Source organism: Pseudophryne corroboree, chromosome 4, assembly GCF_028390025.1.
Source record: "Pseudophryne corroboree isolate aPseCor3 chromosome 4, aPseCor3.hap2, whole genome shotgun sequence".
NCBI classification, from domain to species: Eukaryota; Metazoa; Chordata; class Amphibia; order Anura; family Myobatrachidae; genus Pseudophryne; species Pseudophryne corroboree.
In genome coordinates, this window is record NC_086447.1 from 335,386,492 (window position 1) to 335,408,830 (window position 22,339).

The 22,339-nt window shown below is 42.0% G+C and overlaps 1 protein-coding gene across 3 annotated transcripts in view; it reads right to left on the reverse strand.

Annotated features, from left to right (window-relative positions):
* The window catches only part of ACAP2 (ArfGAP with coiled-coil, ankyrin repeat and PH domains 2), a 252,506-nt gene that overhangs the window by 13,519 nt on the left and 216,648 nt on the right, over nt 1–22,339 (reverse strand). For 2 of the 3 annotated variants that reach the window (XM_063916433.1, XM_063916434.1), the window contains 5 exons: nt 16,710–16,802; nt 15,852–16,060; nt 15,443–15,552; nt 7,131–7,241; nt 6,217–6,278 (listed from right to left, as the gene is read on the reverse strand). In XM_063916433.1, coding sequence (XP_063772503.1) covers nt 6,217–6,278; nt 7,131–7,241; nt 15,443–15,552; nt 15,852–16,060; nt 16,710–16,802 — 585 coding nt within the window. The remainder of the gene's footprint in view (nt 1–6,216; nt 6,279–7,130; nt 7,242–15,442; nt 15,553–15,851; nt 16,061–16,709; nt 16,803–22,339) is intronic. The other variant, XM_063916435.1, reaches the window with a different exon arrangement.

The window sequence follows — 22,339 nt, forward strand, 5'->3', positions numbered from 1 at the left end:
CTCCAAGACGACCAGGCCACCCCCCCCCCCCTAAAACATATTTACTTTAAAAAAAAAAACAATAAAAAAAAATTGTGTAAAATTCCGGTACAATTAACATACACTGAAAGGAACAAAAACAAAAATACAACTATGTATCACATTTCGAACAAGAATGAAAGGCTACAAACAGCATGATTTCCCCAGATCCCCAGAAACCCCAAGCGCTGCATAATTCCAGGAATTTTTGTTCCATATGTCTTACATTAAAATATAACAAGGAAAATATTTTTCTTGAAGTTAGAAGTTCAAATTCATATGAATAACAGAAGGTATATTTTGAACAAACGTGTATTCTGATTCTTCAGGTGCTGACATCAAGTTGACAGTTATATTTCCCCAACATTCAGAGAATGACACAAGAATTGGTGATTTTAAAATCAAATATTCAAGTTCTTATAAAAAAAATTATAGCCCCTACCAAATTACACCCCAACTGCAAACATGCCTCTGATGGTGATTATTCATGTATTGCTTTCAGTTCTTAAGAACCAAAACAAATCAAGGCACACATAACAATAAAGAAAGTGCATAAATATATATGAAATAAAAAGATCTGCAAGATTACTTTTCAGACCTTCAATACTGTAGTGTTTGTACTTTTTTAGCACGGTCGTAGAAATATATGTTACTATTTTGGTTTTCTGTGGTTGTAATGGCCCCACCATGAATGAAATGCCACGGATCACAGCAGTACGCAGAGGTGTGCAAGACCATGATGATGTATTTATCATGCCCCCATCCCATCCATTTCACTAAGGAGGGGTGCAGGAGGCTAACCTGTTCTCCATGTAGACCGTGGGAACTACTCTAATTAGGGAGTCTTAATGGATATTCTGGAAGAGTAGGCAAGTATGCCTAGAATTTATATAAAATGATAAGTATGTCAATCTGGGAGACACTGCTTAATCATGAGGATTACATACGTAATCCTGCCGGACGGGATGCCGAATGTCAGTATCCCGACAGCGGCATCCCGACATGCAGAATGCCAGCAGTAGGGCGAACGGTACGAGTCCCCTTGCAGAATCGCTGCGCTCACCACGCTGCGAACTTGAGGGCTAGCTGTGCTCGCCACACCCACGAGTGGAAATAGACCCTGTGCGCCGGTATTCCGGCGTTGACATCCTGACCGCCGGGATCCCATCAGCCAGCAAATTGAACGGATCCTGACCATGAAGTATAGTGAGGTTTGAGAATCTAGCACTTAACTTGTTAACTTTTCTAGTATAAAAGCTCCTCCCATCCAACCCCTTCCTCAGTTTAAACAAGGATAGGTTAAAAAAAGATAAAGGACAGAAGTCACACCATTCTCACCCATAACAAATAAGGGAGGGATCGCTGTACTCTCCATATACATTATTAACACTCTCGCCACATCTAACAGAGACAACTGACCCTGATCCATTGTCTTACTTGATTTACCAAAAGTATTACAATTTCTTAAGATAAAATGTCAACACCACTCTGAAAAGACAGTACTGTGCTTAACAATAACCTATCTTTGTGAATCACAAGTAACGGAGGTCTACAAAGCCTATAAGATAAAGCTCCTAATTCTGAAACTTGTCTACTTGATGATATAGCTTATTAAAAAAAAAACAATCCAAGTTATAAACTTCAAGTCCACCTCCTGCAAAAGTTTGAAGGGTGGTAACTGAGCCAAGGTTCTATGGGATACACATATGGTGGCTGTATATGTAATACGAAGGTCTTCAAAAAAGTCTTCACCTCTGGGATCATAGCCAAATTTCTTTGAAAATAAATGAGCTGATATTTGTACCTTAAGGAAACCTAAACGAAGTCCCAAATCTAGACCTGACTGGAAAAAAAACAGAAAGAACCTTCGGCAGGGAGAATGATTAAGATGAAACTTTTGCTTTATCACACCAGGCAATCATGCAATATATGCAATTCTTCCAGACTCTTGTGCTACAGGTTGAGTATCCCTTATCCAAAATGATTGGGGCCAGAAGTATTTTGGATATCGGATTTTCCGTATTTTGGAATAATTGCATACCATAATGAGATATCATGGTGATGGGACCCAAGTCTAAGCACAGAATGCATTTATGTTTCATATACACCTTATACACACAGCCTGAAGGTTATTTAATACAATATTTTTAATAACTTTGTGTATTAAACAAAGTTTGTGTACATTGAGCCATCAGAAAACAAAGGTTTCACTATCTTGGTCTCACTCAAAAAATTCCATATTTTGGAATATTCTGTATTTCGGAATATTTGGATTTGGGATACTCAATCAGTTGTCTGAAGAGACTGTCTTTCTGGCTCTTATCATACTCTGAATGATTGCAACTGAAAATCCTTTTTTTTTTTTTAAATCTAAGCTTCAAACCATGCCATTAAATGTAAAAGATGGGTGCCTGACAAACAAATAGCCCCCCAGGACAATAGATCTTCTTGGATTTAAAGTCTGACCACAGGACCACTGCCATATTTACTACCTCTGATACCAACCCCATTTCAAGATCACTGATATTCTCTCCTTCTTTATCTTCCTGGATACTTGAGGGAGCATTAAAATTGGAGGGACTATGCAGGCTATATGGAACCTCTACCAACCACTGCATTTATTAGAAAGCCTAATGGGTACCTGGTTCTGCAATAAAACATGGCTGTGTTTTTTTTCTTTCTTGGTTGAACCAAGAAGCCATTAGATCTATCCTGGTTGGCCCGATTGTTTTACCAGACTGTTGTAAACATCTGGGTGAATACCACTCCCTTGATAGAATGGTCTGAAAGCTGAGAAAGTCTGCCTTCCAATTCTCTATTCCAGGTATAAAAACTGCAGATATCACTGGAATCTTCCCAAGATTAAATCTGAAAAACTTCCCTCTTTGCCAGGGAACTCTTTGACCCTCCCTGGTGATTTACGTATGCTACTGCTGTAGATTTGTTCAACTGGATTCTGAATAAGTGACTACACTTTCTTCAATGTTTTTAGCATTGCTCTTCTGCCATCAGAACAATGATTGGAAGTCTGGTTTCCTTTCTGGACAACAGTTCCTGAAGATGAAAGTTCATTATAACTGCTCTCCATCCCTGGAGCTTGGCGTCCATTACCATCAATGAGAACTGGGATGAAAAAACTCCTGCCTTTGTTCAAGTTTTCTGACAGGGTTCACCACCTGTGAGATGGTCTCGTCTCTGTTGAAAGATTAATGAACCGTGGTGATAATTGATGGTTGGAATAAGACCATTGCATCCTGAATCTATTCGAACGAGAAAACAATCTTTCCCAGTAACTTCATACACCTGCTAAACAAAGAACTAGTGGCATCCAAAATATTTTGAACTAGGTTTTGAATGTCTCTGATCTTACCCTTTGTCAAAAAGACCCTTGCTAATCAAGTGTTGAAAACAAGACCTAAACACTTCATGTGCTTCCTGGGAATAATATTGAACTTTGTTTCCACTATCCTTAAAAGATCTACTTGAAGAACTTCTCATAGATCTTAGAAGACCTGCTATGACCTTTGTAAAAATATGAGGAAAAGAAGAGCTCTGAATTGAAAATGTCTTCCTTCGACTGCAAACCTTCAGAGATGCTGATGCCCTACCTAAATGGGCAAATGGAGGTAGGCATATTTGAGATCTATACATGCCAAAAACTTATTTTACCTTCATTCCATTTATGGCTGATCTTCCAAATTCCAACCTGAATCTGTCTAACTGCAGTCTTGTTTTTAAATCCTTTAAATGTAAAATGGGTCTTTGACTTCTTTCTGGTTTTGGGACTAAAAGCAGATTGTAGTAAAATCCCATTGATTATTGAATATCTAGTACTGGAAATTTCCCTCCTCTAGGCTTAGCGTTGGAACTACTCCTTTTTTTCTGACATTTTTACAAAATACATATAAATAAATGATTACTCAAAAGCAGTATTAAACTGCATATTTACAACACATGCATACTGGGAAAATACATAAATCTCTGACTAGAAACCAGAAAAATTTGTCAGAAACTTATCCCATACTGTCACGTGACGTCTCGGAGAGGAATGGGAATGGAGGACTTCACAGCAGTCATCAACTGATCCTCCATTCAAGTGTTGGACTATACTATCTGCTGTATCTTCTCTGGGTTGCATGATGGTCAGCCTGACCTCAGTGCGTAACCCCTCTAGGCACGGAGTATATCCATCCACTACTCTGACTCATTCGATAGATCTGCCCTCCTACCCCCTTCTCTAGGCAGTGTAGAGCTGGTAGTGACCAAAAGAACTACCTGATGCCAAACAATGTCATCTGTAATGGCTGGCAGCTGTGCGTATATAGAGAATGCCCAAGACACTGCCAGCTGTGCAATCTGCATGTGTCCCGGAAGCGGCTCCAGAATGCACTGCTTATATTGCTGAATGTGGCCTCTACGCTACTCTCTGGACACCCCGGCTGCTGCGGTTTCAGGAGACCGGACTGCTGGCTCTCATAGGTAGGGTTGCCATCAAATGCCTTTAATTCTGGACACATTAATTACACAGGTTCTGTGGCTGATCAAAACCAGGTGAAATGGAGTCTTGAAGTCAGCCAGCCACAGAACCTGTGTAATTAATATGTGTCCAGAAATAAAGGGATGAGGTGGCAACCCTACTTGTAGTTGAGGCAGAAAAAAAAACTGGGAGCAGGAAAAAAAATGATGCTAATTAACTTAGTGCTGACCTACTCCTTCCACACAATTAATTTTAAACTGAGGAAGTAGCTGGAGGGGAGGAGTTTTTATATTACAAAGTTAACCAGTTAAGGGCTCGGCCCTCAACCTTCACTATACCCCATTAAATTCTATAAACATTTATCACCAAACATAATGTTCTGTGACTGGCCCAGCCAGAAAGCAAAACTTCATTAATACTCCATATTTGTTAGAAAGATAATTTTCACAGAACATCAATACATTTTCCAACATCTGTTGCTAATTAGTTTTTTTTTATAGTAGTCTATAAATATATACATATAAATTAGTAAAAAATTATCTTCAAGTAGCTGATGAGTAAATAAAACAAAAACACTTTATAAACTAGTTCACAGTTTTAAAAATTGCATTGATTTGTGTTCCCTAAAGACTTCAGACCCGTACACACTAGGCGACACACTAGATAATATGAACAATAACTATTTTTTTTTATAAAGATCTACTGTTCATATCGTCTAGTGTGTATGACTGAAGGATGAATGATGCATGCACCCATGAGTCGTTCTCATTCAGGCATTATCTACTGAACATGCAGCTCAATTTTAACTATATCGTTGAGCTGCATGTTCGGGAAATGCGGGGGATGACGTCACTGAATGATATCGTTTATCGATATTGTTGTATATATGCACTGGTGATCTCCCCTAATTAGCAATCAGCGATATAGCGCTGATTGCTAACTTGGGGAGGTCGCCCTGTGTGTACCCGGCTTTAGATGGTCAGTAACTATGCACTGCACATAAAATGACTTACACTGCGCATAACAGTACTTTGAGTTGCACGTACTGGCCCTTTGCACTTGGAGGGGGTAACCAGGAATAAACGTGTGTGAGCACTACAGTACAGTACACCCTTTAAGTTAGGTCTAATTTAGGTTACATGCATTTTGAAAATAATTCTGTACAAAGTTCTGCACCTACACAAGATGGTGCAGATACTGAATTAATGATGGTAATTCCCACACATTTGCTCCTGTAGCACCTATAGGCAAGCTGTAAGGTTGCACGTAGTTCAAAATACAGACGTGGAATTTAAATGTGCAGACACATAATTGCACAAAATGGCATTGTTTACATTCAATTCTAAATACTCCTTTTAGTGTCCACTTATCACGTCTTATAAAGCCACACATAATCCTTATAGCCAACATGTCATTCACATAAAAAATGTAAGATGAAGAGATATTCATGATATGCCATCAAGGAAGGGATTACTATAAATGTGACCTACACAGATACCACCTCATAATATGTAAGCCATCTATTGAAAAAAAAAAAAAAATTGATAAAAAAAATAAATAAATCTGGTTATGTGGGCATATAAACAATGCGTGACACTAATTGGATGAGTTGCTGTTCACCTTCCTCCCTAAAGACTCAGAATGGCCAAGCTGTAAGCTTATAAATTCTTGCATGCACTTTCTATATTGCATTTCAGTATGGCTGTTAGTGGAATATTGACCTGGCTGTCCGTAAAATCCTTCAGATTCCCGCATCTCTTCATTCATACGTGCCAAGCGCAATCTATAGAGATTGGAGAAGACAAGCAGAAATCAATGTAAAAAGTCTGAATAAAAGGGTGCGCAGTAAATCATTAGTTATCCTACTCTAATGTCCTAAAATGTACTGCAGACAAATATGCTGTTGTGAATATTCTGTCGACTTGGTTATCCCAACAATGAATGTACAGTATCTATGAATGATTCTACCAATCTTACATTTAGTACTAGATCATTTACAAATACAGGTGTTTGACAGAAAGTAGCCTTCACACATCGTTCTGTATGTTTTTTTTGTTAAAACTGTGGTAAAAAGTAAAGTGTTATCTTCCTACTGTATTACAAAACACTGAAGCTCATCCCGCATTTTTCAGAAAGTATTTTCATGAGACGTTATTCAGGTACAGAAAAAACAAACCAAAATCCTGACAATATACTCCTCCAATACACCACATAAAATGTATATTGACCCTAGGGGGATTGGTTTACGTAGAGGGGTTGCAGAACAATACTTAAATGGTCAGATATAGCACTATGGAGAGTAGGGTGCGCCATAATGGGAACAGGTGGGTTATGCCGTTGGGATGGTACATAGTGATATTACAATGGGGACAGATGGACACAGTGGGGTATGAGACACCACTAGGCATATTTTTTTCATTACAATATTTACATACATTTTCAAAAAGGTTCTTCATTAAATAAAAAAGAAACATCTACAATTTGTGGTAACTTTTTTAAAAAAAAAGTATTTAACTTTTTATCGATATATATCCAAACAAAAATCCATTTCATTTAAAAATTACAGATATGCTCTAAAATACATGTGATGTATAATTTCCTAAAGGGAAGAGTGTTTAAGTGGCTACATACGTACAGTGTTACTATGTCCGCATTAGCAGCCTCTATAGCAATAGTCAAAGGGTCTTTTCCATCTTCATCAGTAGCATGTTGGTTGGCTCCCCGTTTCAGGAATAAACACACTTGCCTGGGTGAAAAAAATAAATAAAAATAATAATAATAATAATAACAATAATAATAATAATAATAAATAATAATATGAAAGCAAGTAAGCAGATTAATACATTATATGAAAAATATAGCGGGGGTTGAACCAATTTAATGAAATAAGAAAAAAAAAAAAAAAAGATTGGCATATAGATAAAAGCTCACCAACAGTATTATAATCCTTTATTTATAAAACACTAATATATAAACAAAGCACTATATACTAAGGGGATAAGGATACAATTACATACTATGAGATTAAAGAACCCAAAGACAGCTCCTGAAATCTTATGCATGTGGGGAACAATTAAAACATAAAATAAAATATCTATCTCTAATATCATTCTGCATAATACTGGCTTTGTCTATTGACAATGCCCACCTACTGACCAGCAATTTTGCAATGGCCTATAATTTATAAATTTTTAACGAGATATAAAATTCAGCCAACCTTACTCATGGACACACTGCCATTGCAGGATCAGAGGTGTCAGTGATATCCCAAGTGTCTCCTAAAGCAGCAGGAATCAATGCCATAACAGCCACTCCTCAATATAGCTTCTCCATAGGATTTTTAAAAAGTTGTACAATAGAAATGTGCACAACCCAACATAGCAGGGGATGTCTGGTGGGTACAGCACTGATAATTAAATTGTCCCTACTCTGTCCCATTCCACACCTCTGGCAAACTAGGACTCTATTACATATGCCCCCTCATGTGTAATTATCAATTATTGTACCTTTGCAACTATGAATGTCAGAGAAAAGAAATAAGTCACCCCAAAACCCCCTAAAAATAAAGCTGAATTTTTCTTCAAACCAGCTCCACGCTCCTTCTACTAAATGAAGAGTTTGTTGTATGGGGATCCGGTCATATGACCCGCGCTCGGTATCTGCCGGTCACCCAGCCCAAACCCGTTGTATATTATCCCCTTCTGTATCAATATACTGCAAATGTTACATTTGGCCGGATCATGTGGGACAAAAATTTCCCTGTCTCTCAATGGCTGCTTTTAGGTTTCAACAGATTTGCTTGTTATCCTACATTGTACATATTTAACCCCAGTCCGTCTGAGGAAATTTCCGGGGTCGACCATCTGATGTTTGTCCTAAATGTAATACTCACAGTGGCATGTTTTGGCAGCTCTTATGGGACTGCCCTATAGTTCATACATTCTAGGATTAAGTTCTGCGGGTTTTAATAAATACTGGCATTCCTCATATATTAAATACACCTGTCATATGCCATTCGGGCACATTAGATGAGGAGGCTATAGATAAATATAATGTAGTAGACCATATATACTCAATATGTGTATGCTTGCTTAGGTATGTGCGGCCCATTCGTGGCTAGCTTCTACAGGATCTGATTATAATAAGTGGTTGTCTCTGGTGCATGCTACCGTCCAACACGACTGTTATCAATACAGTAGGGCAGATGTATTAAGCCTGGAGAAGTGATAAAAAAGTGATAAGCGCAAGGTGATAACGCACCAGCCAATCAGCTCCTAAATGTCAAATAACATATTGGAGCTGATTGGCTGGTGTGTTATCACCTTGCGCTTATCACTGCTTTATCACTTCTCCAGGCTTAAAACATCTGCCCCATTGACTGTAAAGCTGAGGAAAAGTTTGAATAGATTAGGAATTGATTGTTGGAGAAAATTGTGAGATTCCCACTAGAAGCCTGCTACCTACTGTTTGTATATTCTTTCTTTACATGGTGGTTGGTGGGGTTCTATCTGGGTCACCTGCTTGGGGCTCTGAGGGCTTAATGTATTTGTATTTGATCAGGTTTCCAGAGTCTCGTCTTTGGAGATGAGGAGGTACATATTGCTGAGGCAGTTGATAGTGTGGTACGTGCTCTTATTACCTTTCTGCTAAGTTTATGTTTTCTTATTTCTGGTTCTGTGTTACTGATTTTTTTTCCGCATTTCTTCACTGTTCCTTTTTCATTTGTATGCTGGAAATGCTGCCATGTATATTTATGAGTACTATTTGCTGGAGATGTTATTCTTTTGTCAGTAACTACATATACTGTACTATGTCCATAATGGCTTATTTTTTCATATTTATTAGTAGCATTTCCATGTGTGTACTGATTGTCCCTTACTATTACAATTTCTTTATTAATCCCCAGGGATTGCAAAAATAAGAATTTACTTACCGATAATTCTATTTCTCGGAGTCCGTAGTGGATGCTGGGGTTCCTGAAAGGACCATGGGGAATAGCGGCTCCGCAGGAGACAGGGCACAAAAGTAAAGCTTTCCGATCAGGTGGTGTGCACTGGCTCCTCCCCCTATGACCCTCCTCCAAGCCAGTTAGGTACTGTGCCCGGACGAGCGTACACAATAAGGGAGGAATTTTGAATCCCGGGTAAGACTCATACCAGCCACACCAATCACACCGTACAACTTGTGATCAAAACCAGTTAACAGTATGATAACAGAGGAGCCTCTGAAAGATGGCTTCTTAACAATAACCCGAATTAGTTAACAATAACTATGTACAATTATTGCAGATAATCCGCACTTGGGATGGGCGCCCAGCATCCACTACGGACTCCGAGAAATAGAATTATCGGTAAGTAAATTCTTATTTTCTCTATCGTCCTAGTGGATGCTGGGGTTCCTGAAAGGACCATGGGGATTATACCAAAGCTCCCAAACGGGCGGGAGAGTGCGGATGACTCTGCAGCACCGAATGAGAGAACTCCAGGTCCTCCTTAGCCAGAGTATCAAATTTGTAAAATTTTACAAACGTGTTCTCCCCTGACCACGTAGCTGCTCGGCAAAGTTGTAATGCCGAGACCCCTCGGGCAGCCGCCCAAGATGAGCCCACCTTCCTTGTGGAGTGGGCCTTTACAGATTTAGGCTGTGGCAGGCCTGCCACAGAATGTGCAAGTTGGATTGTGCTACAGATCCAACGAGCAATCGTCTGCTTAGACGCAGGAGCACCCATCTTGTTGGGTGCATACAATATAAACAACGAGTCAGATTTTCTGACTCCAGCTGTCCTTGCAATATATATTTTTAATGCTCTGACAACGTCCAGTAACTTGGAGTCCTCCAAGTCACTTGTAGCCGCAGGCACTACAATAGGCTGGTTCAGATGAAATGCTGACACCACCTTAGGGAGAAAATGCGGACGAGTCCGCAGTTCTGCCCTGTCCGAATGGAAAATCAGATATGGGCTTTTGTAAGATAAAGCTGCCAGTTCTGACACTCTCCTGGCCGAAGCCAGGGCTAGTAACATGGTCACTTTCCATGTGAGATATTTTAAATCCACCTTTTTTAGTGGTTCAAACCAATGAGATTTTAGAATTCCCAAACCACATTGAGATCCCACGGTGCCACTGGAGGCACCACAGGAGGCTGTATATGCAGCACTCCCTTAACAAAAGTCTGGACTTCAGGAACTGAAGCCAATTCTTTTTGAAAGAAAATCGACAGGGCCGAAATTTGAACCTTAATAGATCCCAATTTGAGACCCATAGACAATCCTGATTGCAGGAAATGTAGGAATCGACCCAGTTGAAATTCCTCCGTCGGAGCACTCCGATCCTCGCACCACGCAACATATCTTCGCCAAATGCGGTGATAGTGTTGCACGGTTACTTCCTTCCTTGCTTTAATCAAAGTAGGAATGACTTCTTCCGGCATGCCTTTTTCCTTTAGGATCCGGCGTTCAACCGCCATGCCGTCAAACGCAGCCGCGGTAAGTCTTGAATCAGACAGGGACCCTGCTGAAGCAAGTCCCTCCTTAGAGGTAGAGGCCACGGATCTTCCGTGATCATCTCTTGAAGTTCCGGGTACCAAGTCCTTCTTGGCCAATCCGGAACCACTAGTATCGTTCTTACGCCTCTTTGCCGTATAATTCTCAATACTTTTGGTATGAGAGGCAGAGGAGGAAACACATACACCGACTGGTACACCCAAGGCGTTACCAGCGCGTCCACAGCTATTGCCTGCGGATCTCTTGACCTGGCGCAATACCTGTCCAGTTTTTTGTTGAGGCGAGACGCCATCATGTCCACCATTGGTCTTTCCCAACGGGTTACCAGCATGTGGAAGACTTCCGGATGAAGTCCCCACTCTCCCGGGTGAAGGTCGTGTCTGCTGAGGAAGTCTGCTTCCCAGTTGTCCACTCCCGGGATGAACACTGCTGACAGTGCTATCACATGATTCTCTGCCCAGCGAAGAATCCTTGCAGCTTCTGCCATTGCACTCCTGCTTCTTGTGCCGCCCTGTCTGTTCACATGGGCGACTGCCGTGATGTTGTCCGACTGGATCAACACCGGTCTTCCTTGAAGCAGAGGTTCTGCCTGGCTTAGAGCATTGTAGATTGCTCTTAGTTCCAGAATGTTTATGTGAAGAGACGTTTCCAGGCTCGTCCACACTCCCTGGAAGTTTCTTCCTTGTGTGACTGCTCCCCAGCCTCTCAGGCTGGCGTCCGTGGTCACCAGGATCCAATCCTGTATGCCGAATCTGCGGCCCTCCAATAGATGAGCACTCTGCAACCACCACAGAAGAGATACCCTTGTCCTTGGAGACAGGGTTATCCGCTGGTGCATCTGAAGATGCGACCCTGACCATTTGTCTAACAGATCCCTCTGGAAAATTCGTGCATGGAATCTGCCGAATGGAATTGCTTCGTAAGAAGCCACCATTTTTCCCAGGACTCTTGTGCATTGATGTACAGACACCTTTCCTGGTTTTAGGAGGTTCCTGACAAGCTCGGACAACTCCTTGGCTTTTTCCTCCGGGAGAAAAACCTTTTTCTGAACCGTGTCCAGAATCATCCCTAGGAACAGCAGACGAGTTGTCGGCATTAACTGGGATTTTGGAATATTCAGAATCCAGCCGTGTTGTTTTAGCACTTCTTGAGACAGTGCTAATCCCCTCTCTAGCTGTTCTCTGGACCTTGCCCTTATTAGGAGATCGTCCAAGTATGGGATAATTAATACGCCTTTTCTTCGAAGAAGAATCATCATCTCGGCCATTACCTTTGTAAAGACCCGAGGTGCCGTGGACAATCCGAACGGCAGCGTCTGAAACTGATAGTGACAGTTTTGTACAACGAACCTGAGGTACCCCTGGTGTGAGGGGTAAATTGGAACGTGGAGGTACGCATCCTTGATGTCCAAGGACACCATAAAGTCCCCTTCTTCCAGGTTCGCTATCACTGCTCTGAGTGACTCCATTTTGAACTTGAACTTCTTTATGTACAGGTTCAAGGACTTCAGATTTAGAATAGGTCTTACCGAGCCGTCCGGCTTCGGTACCACAAATAGAGTGGAATAATACCCCTTTCCCTGTTGTAGAAGAGGTACCTTGACTATCACCTGCTGAGAGTACAGCTTGTGAATGGCTTCCAAAACCGTCTCCCTTTCGGAGGGGGACGTTGGTAAAGCAGACTTCAGGAAACGGCGAGGCGGATCTGTCTCTAGTTCCAACCTGTACCCCTGAGATATTATCTGCAGGATCCAGGGATCTACCTGCGAGTGAGCCCACTGCGCGCTGAAATGCTTGAGACGACCGCCCACCGCCCCCGAGTCCGCTTGAGAAGCCCCAGCGTCATGCTGAGGCTTTTGTAGAAGCGGGGGAGGGCTTCTGTTCCTGGGAAGGAGCTGCCTGTTGGTGTCTCTTCCCCCTTCCTCTGCCTCGTGGCAGATATGAATATCCCTTTGCTCTCTTGTTTTTAAAGGAACGAAAGGACTGCGGTTGAAAAGTCGGTGTCTTTTTCTGTTGGGGAGTAGCTTGAGGTAAAAAGGTGGATTTCCCGGCTGTAGCCGTGGCCACCAAATCTGATAGACCGACTCCAAATAACTCCTCCCCTTTATACGGCAAAACTTCCATATGCCGTTTTGAGTCCGCATCGCCTGACCACTGTCGCGTCCATAAACTTCTTCTGGCCGAAATGGACATAGCACTTACCCGTGATGCCAGTGTGCAGATATCCCTCTGTGCATCACGCATATAAAGAAATGCATCCTTTATTTGCTCTAAAGACAGTAAAACATTGTCCCTATCCAGGGTATCAATATTTTCAATCAGGGACTCTGACCAAACTACTCCAGCACTGCACATCCAGGCTGACGCTAAAGCTGGTCGTAGTATAACACCTGTATGTGTGTATATACTTTTTTGGATATTTTCCATCCTCCTATCTGTTGGATCTTTAAGTGCGGCCGTCTCAGGAGAGGGTAACGCCACTTGTTTAGATAAGCGTGTGAGCGCCTTATCCACCCTAGGAGGTGTTTCCCAGCGCGCCCTAACCTCTGACGGGAAAGGGTATAAAGCTAATAACTTCTTTGAAATTAGCATCTTTTTATCGGGGGCAACCCACGCTTCATCACATACATCATTTAGTTCTTCTGATTCAGGAAAAACTATAGGTAGTTTTTTCACACCCCACATAATACCCTGTTTAGTGGTACCAGTAGTATCAGCTAAATGTAACGCCTCCTTCATTGCCAAAATCATATAACGTGTGGCCCTACTGGAAAATACGGTTGATTCGTCACCGTCGCCACTGGAATCAGTGCCTGTGTCTGGGTCTGTGTCGACCGACTGAGGCAAAGGGCGTTTTACAGCCCCTGACGGTGTTTGAGGCGCCTGGACAGGCACTAACTGATTGTCCGGCCGTCTCATGTCGACAAACGACTGCTTTAGCGTGTTGACACTATCCCGTAATTCCATAAATAAAGGCATCCATTCTGGTGTCGACCCCCTAGGAGGTGACATCCCCATATTTGGCAATTGCTCCGCCTCCACACCAATATCGTCCTCATACATGTCGACACACACGTACCGACACACAGCAGACACACAGGGAATGCTCTTAACGAAGACAGGACCCCACTAGCCCTTTGGGGAGACAGAGGGAGAGTTTGCCAGCACACACCAAAAGCGCTATATATGACAGGGATAGCCTTATAATAAGTGCTCCCTGTATAGCTGCTTTTATAATATAATTTTTGCCACTATTTTGCCCCCCCTCTCTTGTTTTACCCTGTTTCTGTAGTGCAGTGCAGGGGAGAGACCTGGGAGCCGTCCTGACCAGCGGAGCTGTGTAAGGAAAATGGCGCTGTGTGCTGAGGAGATAGGCCCCGCCCCTTTTCCGGCGGGCTCGTCTCCCGCTCTTTAGTGTATTCTGGCAGGGGTTAAATATCTCCATATAGCCCCGGAGGCTATATGTGAGGTATTTTTTAGCCAAATAGGTTTTCATTTGCCTCCCAGGGCGCTCCCCTCCCAGCGCCCTGCACCCTCAGTGACTGCCGTGTGAAGTGTGCTGAGAGGAAAATGGCGCACAGCTGCAGTGCTGTGCGCTACCTTTAGAAGACTGAGGAGTCTTCTGCCGCCGATTCTGGACCTCTTCATGTTTCAGCATCTGCAAGGGGGCCGGCGGCGAGGCTCCGGTGACCATCCAGGCTGTACCTGTGATCGTCCCTCTGGAGCTGATGTCCAGTAGCCAAGAAGCCAATCCATCCTGCACGCAGGTGAGTTCACTTCTTCTCCCCTAAGTCCCTCGTTGCAGTGATCCTGTTGCCAGCAGGACTCACTGTAAAATAAAAAACCTAAGCTAAACTTTCTCTAAGCAGCTCTTTAGGAGAGCCACCTAGATTGCACCCTTCTCGGCCGGGCACAAAAATCTAACTGGCTTGGAGGAGGGTCATAGGGGGAGGAGCCAGTGCACACCACCTGATCGGAAAGCTTTACTTTTGTGCCCTGTCTCCTGCGGAGCCGCTATTCCCCATGGTCCTTTCAGGAACCCCAGCATCCACTAGGACGATAGAGAAATTGAATTGTTATTTTATTAACCATAAAATTATTTAAGAATGAAGGGTTTCCTGTTAGGAATATATACAGGCTGGAGATTCAGGAAGTTCTCTGCTCATTTTAAATACCTCACAGGTAATTATTTTATCCTCATTTTACGTTGTATACCTTCACAGACCAATATCAGATACACATTATTCTACCCGTGAATAAGGGGCTGAATTTAAATGGGCAGGAAGTCTGGTAATGGGTCACATTATTTTACTTTTCATTTTCACTCTACAGCTGGCACCTAAAGGGCTAAATGCAGCACTGTAATACATTTGGCAAATTGTATTTGTATTTACAACATGTATTCCTTGTCACTGTATACAGTAGAATCTCTCTCTTGCCACTTACCCTGTATGACCCAGCAGTGTTGCATGATGTAACGGTCCTCGCCCTTTCACATCGAGGTGATTAACGTTGGCACCATTTTGTAGCAGAAACTCGCAGGTCACTAGCGATCCCTAAACACATAAATGAAAATTGTGAGGAAAGATAATTAGGATTCCTTTTAAATAATAATTTTTTTTAGGAAAGCTCCCATGAAAAACAAATCGCCAGTTTATGTTTTGTTATTAGGGATGCAAACAAGCCTGCAACTCTCCCTCTCTTATAAAACACTAGTATCGTCTTCTGTTTAGCTGCCATGGCATGCGCAAACTTGTAGTTCCACAACAGTTAGGAGCCGTGTCAAGGTTGCTTCAGCCAGATACATAAATGTACAGTATGTATATGTTCTAAGTAATGAGTCTGTATCTCATACCCCATGCACTGCTTGTATAAGAGGTGTAGAGTTATTTTCTTTTGCATTAACCCAGTTGACTTCTGCCCCTTGAGCTAAGGCCTCAGCCATTACTGGAAGGTTCTGCTTAAATGCTGCTTGGTACAGCTGGAGTCCTGGTAGAACTTTCTTAGTGCTTCTGGGGTCTTGAAACACTGCCGAATCCCGTTTCTCCTCTTTCTTTCCAAACTCTGAAATAAGATATAGGAACTGTTTCATTAAAGGAGAGTCATTTCTCCTTGTGTTACTGGATATATAACTATCAAAAAACTATACTGTTATTATGCAACCCTTATAGTAACCCCCGCCCCCTTCCCCCCGAAACATCCTAGATAATACAAAAACAACGCTGCTCCTCAACTCTATGGGGGGCCAAGTGTTTTGCGTGTCAGTGGCCAGTAGATGATGCTCAATAGAGCATTTCAAGTGTTGCTCCATTCGAGGGCACACAGCCGCCGTTGCTGATATTACGGTTATGTTGTTCCGTCATTTTGACGGCCTGATAACCTAGGACTACCAATGCATTGTAATGCTGCACAGCTAGACAAATAGAAAACTGAAAATGTATACCACGTCACAAGATGTATTAACCCTGCGGATAATCGGTATAATGCTATTAAAGAAAACAACTTTGATATGTAGGGAACCTGGCTAAAGAGGTTGGCCCAGGTTGTGACATCGGCCAATCATATGACACACACATTCAATCCTGGGTTGATTTATTTACCCAGTTATATCTCATGACTTCAATGTGAAAAATGCGGTAATGCAGCACGGGTTTCTTACCTCTCTAAAAAAAAATTATATTATTATTTGATCACTAGCCATTAAAACACTAACCTGCATCATACAAACTGTTGGAAGACACTGTAGCTGCTAGGAGCTCCCGACTACCATCTGCGCTGAACTGAATGCCACTGTCATTGCTCTTCACTAGTAAAATAATATAAAACAGATTGGACTCAAGGTCTGGTGCTTTCATGTACGCCTCCACACACTGCATGAAGCATTGCAATCACAGGCACTGAACTGTGCTCATTTCATTGAAAGTAACACAAACAAGTAATGTACATGCTGCAGTAAGCCATATACACTGGATGGGAGGTGAGCAGAGGACAGCAGGGCTGTTGATGTTAGTACAGTTATAAGGGCTCTAGTCATTTTTCTGGGACATTGTACTGTAGTCTCACTTTTACCTCTTTCAGACATAGGAGCTGGGAATTTGTTGGGTCTAGTAGCTGGCATATTCTCGGGTTTCAGCCCCGACCCTAGTCCAGTGTAGTTTGCATTCCCGCAAGCAGAAATCCGATGTCGATGCATGTTCATGTGCAAAAACCCGGGATTTAGCTGCATGTGTGAAAGCGGTAATACTAGAGTATGCCATACAAGGTATGCCATAAGAATTATACAGACCCAGAGGTTTGTAATGAAGGATCAGGAGGTTTCTTCGACAGAGAATATAGTAAAAATTGACTATAAATGCCTATTACATGTTTCATTTATAATCAGAAGATTGGGTCTCTTGCACAGAAAGCATTTCATGCTTCATAAGGTGCTGCCACACAGCCATATCCAGCAACACTGCCCAAACAGGAAATGACCAAAGGTACAGTAGCTGTGAACTGTCCAAATAACTGAATATGTAGCAAAAGATGGAACCATACTGGAATCAATTGTTTCCATCATAATTATATATTTTCCACAGTCTGATATAATAGCTGATACAGATGCAAGGGATATAAAGTGGCACAAACTATGGCCTCAAAAGGAGTGTAAAATTGAAGTAACAAATCATAGAAAGTATTGTCTACAATAATACGGTGATGAAGACCATATAACCACCATCTGTAATTAAAGTGACAAAGTACTCACAAATAAGCTATACCGTGCGTATTGATCTGTTCAATGGAAGAGATAGTCATTCTATCCCCACATTACACGACACTCAAAAGAACTACATCACAAGGGATATTTCACATTATTCTACATTCCATCTTGTTTTTATTTTGCTATTTTAATTGGATTTAAACATAAATTTGATATGTTTGATAAGTTTTAAAGGTACATCAATAAAGGTAGTATATTAAACAGTAGCCGTGGCTGCACTTTCATAAAAGACATGCTTTTCTTTTTCTTTCTTTTCACAAAGTATTGAATTTCAGTAACTCCATGTCAGTCATAATGGTTTGGCTTGCATGGAAACACACACACACACACACACACACACACACACACACACACACACACACCTCAAAATTATATTTCCAAACATATGTTTAAATCGCAATACTAGGAATTTGCTTCTGAGGAAGTCCCTGCTAAAGTTATCATTACACTCCTTAAGGTAATGCCTGGTGGGCAATGGTGCAGAAAGCTACAGCTCCCAGGTATAGTCTGGCTCACAATAAGCAACCTGCATTGTGGGCTGTAATACTTCAAGTACATTGAGAGCTACCTTCCTCAACTGTTACCAAGAAAAGATAGTTTCTCAGCATTTTAACATGTATGCTTGAATGTGAAGTATTACACAGCTACGACATATAACCATGATAAGAAACAGAGAAATTGACCAAATTGCAAGAAAAAAAAAAAAAAAGCATCATGTTCGCAGTGATTGGGAACTATATGTTTATGGGAAAAGTGATACTAAAACTTGCTTGGGAAAAGGAGGGACCGGTATTTTTTTTCTATTTTAAAGTGACAGAACAGTATCATATGTAACTTTATACACAGTGACTTGCTCCTGTCCTGCTGTTCCTCTGTTCACCTCCTCACAGCAACTTCATATTCTGACTGTAGCCCTGCCAGTAATGCAAGAACAAATATAGAGCATGCTTGGCATTCAGTGCATAGTTACAAAGATGGTAAGCTTGCAAAAAATAATAATAAAATAAACACTATTCAGATAATTGTACGGGGATGCAGTAAAAATGCCGGCTGTCGGGATTCCAGCGTTCAGAAGACCGATGCCGGAATCCCGACAGCCGCTTGTATGTGTTATGTGGTCTCCTAAAGGCCAATACACACTTGACGATGCACACGTCGCTAACGACCGTCGTTAACGACTTCCCTTGAACTTCCCTTGAACAGCTGAGCAAACGACATGAGCATACCAAAGACCATTCATCGTTGAAGCATCCAAGCTGAACAGTTTATTAAACTAATGAGCTGGGAACAGGGCTGGTGAATAGTGGCTTGGTCGTTGGTCGTTCACACCATACACATTCAACGACGTCTCTGGTCGGTAACGAACATAGTGGAAATTGAGCATATATGCTCCATAGATAAGCGAGGGTCGTTAACGTCCCGCGGGGCCGCGCATCGGTGGTCGTCGCATGCATACACACTTGACGATATAATGAGCGACGTCGTTGATGAGGGCTGAAATGAACGACGTCGCTCATTTTATCGTCAAGTGTGTATGGGCCTTAAGACTAATGTTACGTTTCTGTTTTCTATTATTATGAATAAATAAAATGAAAAAGCAAAATAAAGAAATATGTTCAACCTATTTTTTTCAAAACCTTTATTTTTTTTATTTTTTTAAACTCTCAGGTGGAAATTCAGTTCTCGGCAATGACAGCAAAGTGCCGGCAGAACACTGTGGAGACGTCTGGAATGTTAGCAAGCCGTGTTTAACGTCGCCATAGAGGTGCGCAGGGAAAGGAGTGATGTTGGCCTACTGCAATTCTTGGGCATTTGTGCAGCCAAACATGGCAGAGAACTGAATCACCACGTTATTGTGTTTACTGGGATAGAAAAACAAGAGGCAGCTGAGACAGACTCTTAGCTTTGCTTCCTAGCTTCTCAGACTATGTAAAATGACCATTTTACACACACCAAGATTAGCCCTAGAGCCAAAGGTGTGGGTGTGCTGTGGGGGCACAAGTTTATTCACACATATATTAATGCATAGAATGATTTTTAGTTACAATATTAAGATATGCGGCGGGATGTAATTCCGCCTCAGTCCGGTGGCCGTGCAGGATGCCAGCCGAACTCTGACGTTTTTTTAAAGGGACAATCACTTACAAGATATGGTTTTGCCTCGTAAGTGATTGCCCATTTAAAAAACGTCCGAGTTCGAACAGCATCCCGCACAGCCGCTGGGCACGGGTGGCATTACATCCCACCGATGGTTTAAAAACAGGCTGTGACTTTGGAATTCTTAAGCGCTGCCAGCCCCGCAGAGCCCCACAAGAACGGCCCTGCCAACCAGTGTAATTCTGCACTCATGTTAACACAAGTGACAACTGAAAAAAAAAAAAAGAAAACAAATCGAGTTTGTAATGTTTCAAAGCACATGCAGCTAAGCTTTTTAAGGTGCATACACACGGTGAGATATTGACTAAGTGCCGATTTCTCTTGAACTCCCCTAAGCCCAGAACCACCGATTTTGACTAGGTGCGATTTTGACTATATACAATGTTGACTATACTAGAAACTAGATTGTACACAATATAGTCAAAATTGCTTGCCTGCACAGTCTATTTCTTGCGATACCGACCCCACAGGAGCGCGCATCAATATCGCAAGCTGTGTACACACGGTGCGATATGTGCTAACTTTTCTCACGATTTTGACTATATAGTCTAAATCATAAGCAAACATCGCACTGTGTGTATGCACCTTTAGAGACACTAAAGCATGGGGAACAGCATAAATTGGTCAAAAGAGTTTGATTTAAAAATATTGACAGTACTCCTTCAAAAGGGAAACTGAGACCAGTATACAGACTGCTTGTAAAATAAATATGAATGTGTCATTCACTAAGTAAATGTTATTACTAATCAAATAAATAAGCGGTTTTAGTATTGTACACATTCTGGTGCTAGTAGACATCCCACCTCCCTGTAATCACTAAAGCTGTTGGGTTGCTGTGTAGCAGCTTGCACAGAAAGATCAATAACTTGTATGATCGCCTTGGTCAGTATGACTGCACCGAAACCAAACCAGTTCTAACAATCCACTGTTCTGACAAATGCTGATGAAACCAGAGAGCTTGCTATGCTAGCTAATACACAACAAGCCAATGACTGTAATTTCTGAATACAGACAGATGGGGCTCTGGCACCGCACAGCAATTACATTTATAGGATCAGGCTATCTGAACACTGTGCAATGACATCCAGTAGATTTTACACACTGACATTTATACCCCTGGATATCCATCTTATCAGTTCAGACTATTATGGAAAATAGCACATAGATACATACATACATGCATGCAATGCTATGAGTTTAAGAGCAATTTGCATTTCGCAGTTTCCCATAGCACGTCTTTGCAAATCCCTACTTCTTGTATGTAATGTTAAAAATCCCAAGAAGATGTACAAAGACTTTAACAAGAACAGAGGAAAACAGAGACACTATGGAAAGTGTCTCTGTTTTCCTGGAAGTGTTTGCAGATTTTTAAGGTCAGAAAATTTGACCTTAAAATAAGAATTTACTTACCGATAATTCTATTTCTCGGAGTCCGTAGTGGATGCTGGGGTTCCTGAAAGGACCATGGGGAATAGCGGCTCCGCAGGAGACAGGGCACAAAAAAGTAAAGCTTTTACCAGATCAGGTGGTGTGCACTGGCTCCTCCCCCTATGACCCTCCTCCAGACTCCAGTTAGGTACTGTGCCCGGACGAGCGTACACAATAAGGGAGGCAATTTGAATCCCGGGTAAGACTCATACCAGCCACACCAATCACACCGTACAACTTGTGATCTAAACCCAGTTAACAGTATGATAACAGAAAGAGCCTCTTAAAGATGGCTCCTTAACAATATAACCCGAATTTGTTAACAATAACTATGTACAGTATTGCAGATAATCCGCACTTGGGATGGGCGCCCAGCATCCACTACGGACTCCGAGAAATAGAATTATCGGTAAGTAAATTCTTATTTTCTCTATCGTCCTAAGTGGATGCTGGGGTTCCTGAAAGGACCATGGGGATTATACCAAAGCTCCCAAACGGGCGGGAGAGTGCGGATGACTCTGCAGCACCGAATGAGAGAATTCCAAGTCCTCTTTTGCCAGGGTATCAAATTTGTAGAATTTTACAAACGTGTTTTCCCCCGACCACGTAGCTGCTCGGCAGAATTGTAATGCCGAGACCCCTCGGGCAGCCGCCCAAGATGAGCCCACCTTCCTTGTGGAATGGGCCTTAACAGATTTAGGCTGTGGCAGGCCTGCCACAGAATGAGCAAGTTGAATTGTGTTACAAATCCAACGAGCAATCGTCTGCTTAGAAGCAGGGGCACCCAACTTGTTGGGTGCATATAGTATCAACAGCGAGTCAGATTTTCTGACTTCAGCCGTCCTTGAAATGTATATTTTTAAGGCTCTGACAACGTCCAACAACTTGGAGTCCTCCAAGTCGCCAGTGGCCGCAGGCACCACAATAGGTTGGTTCAGGTGAAACGCTGATACCACCTTAGGGAGAAAATGCGGACGAGTCCTCAGTTCTGCCCTATC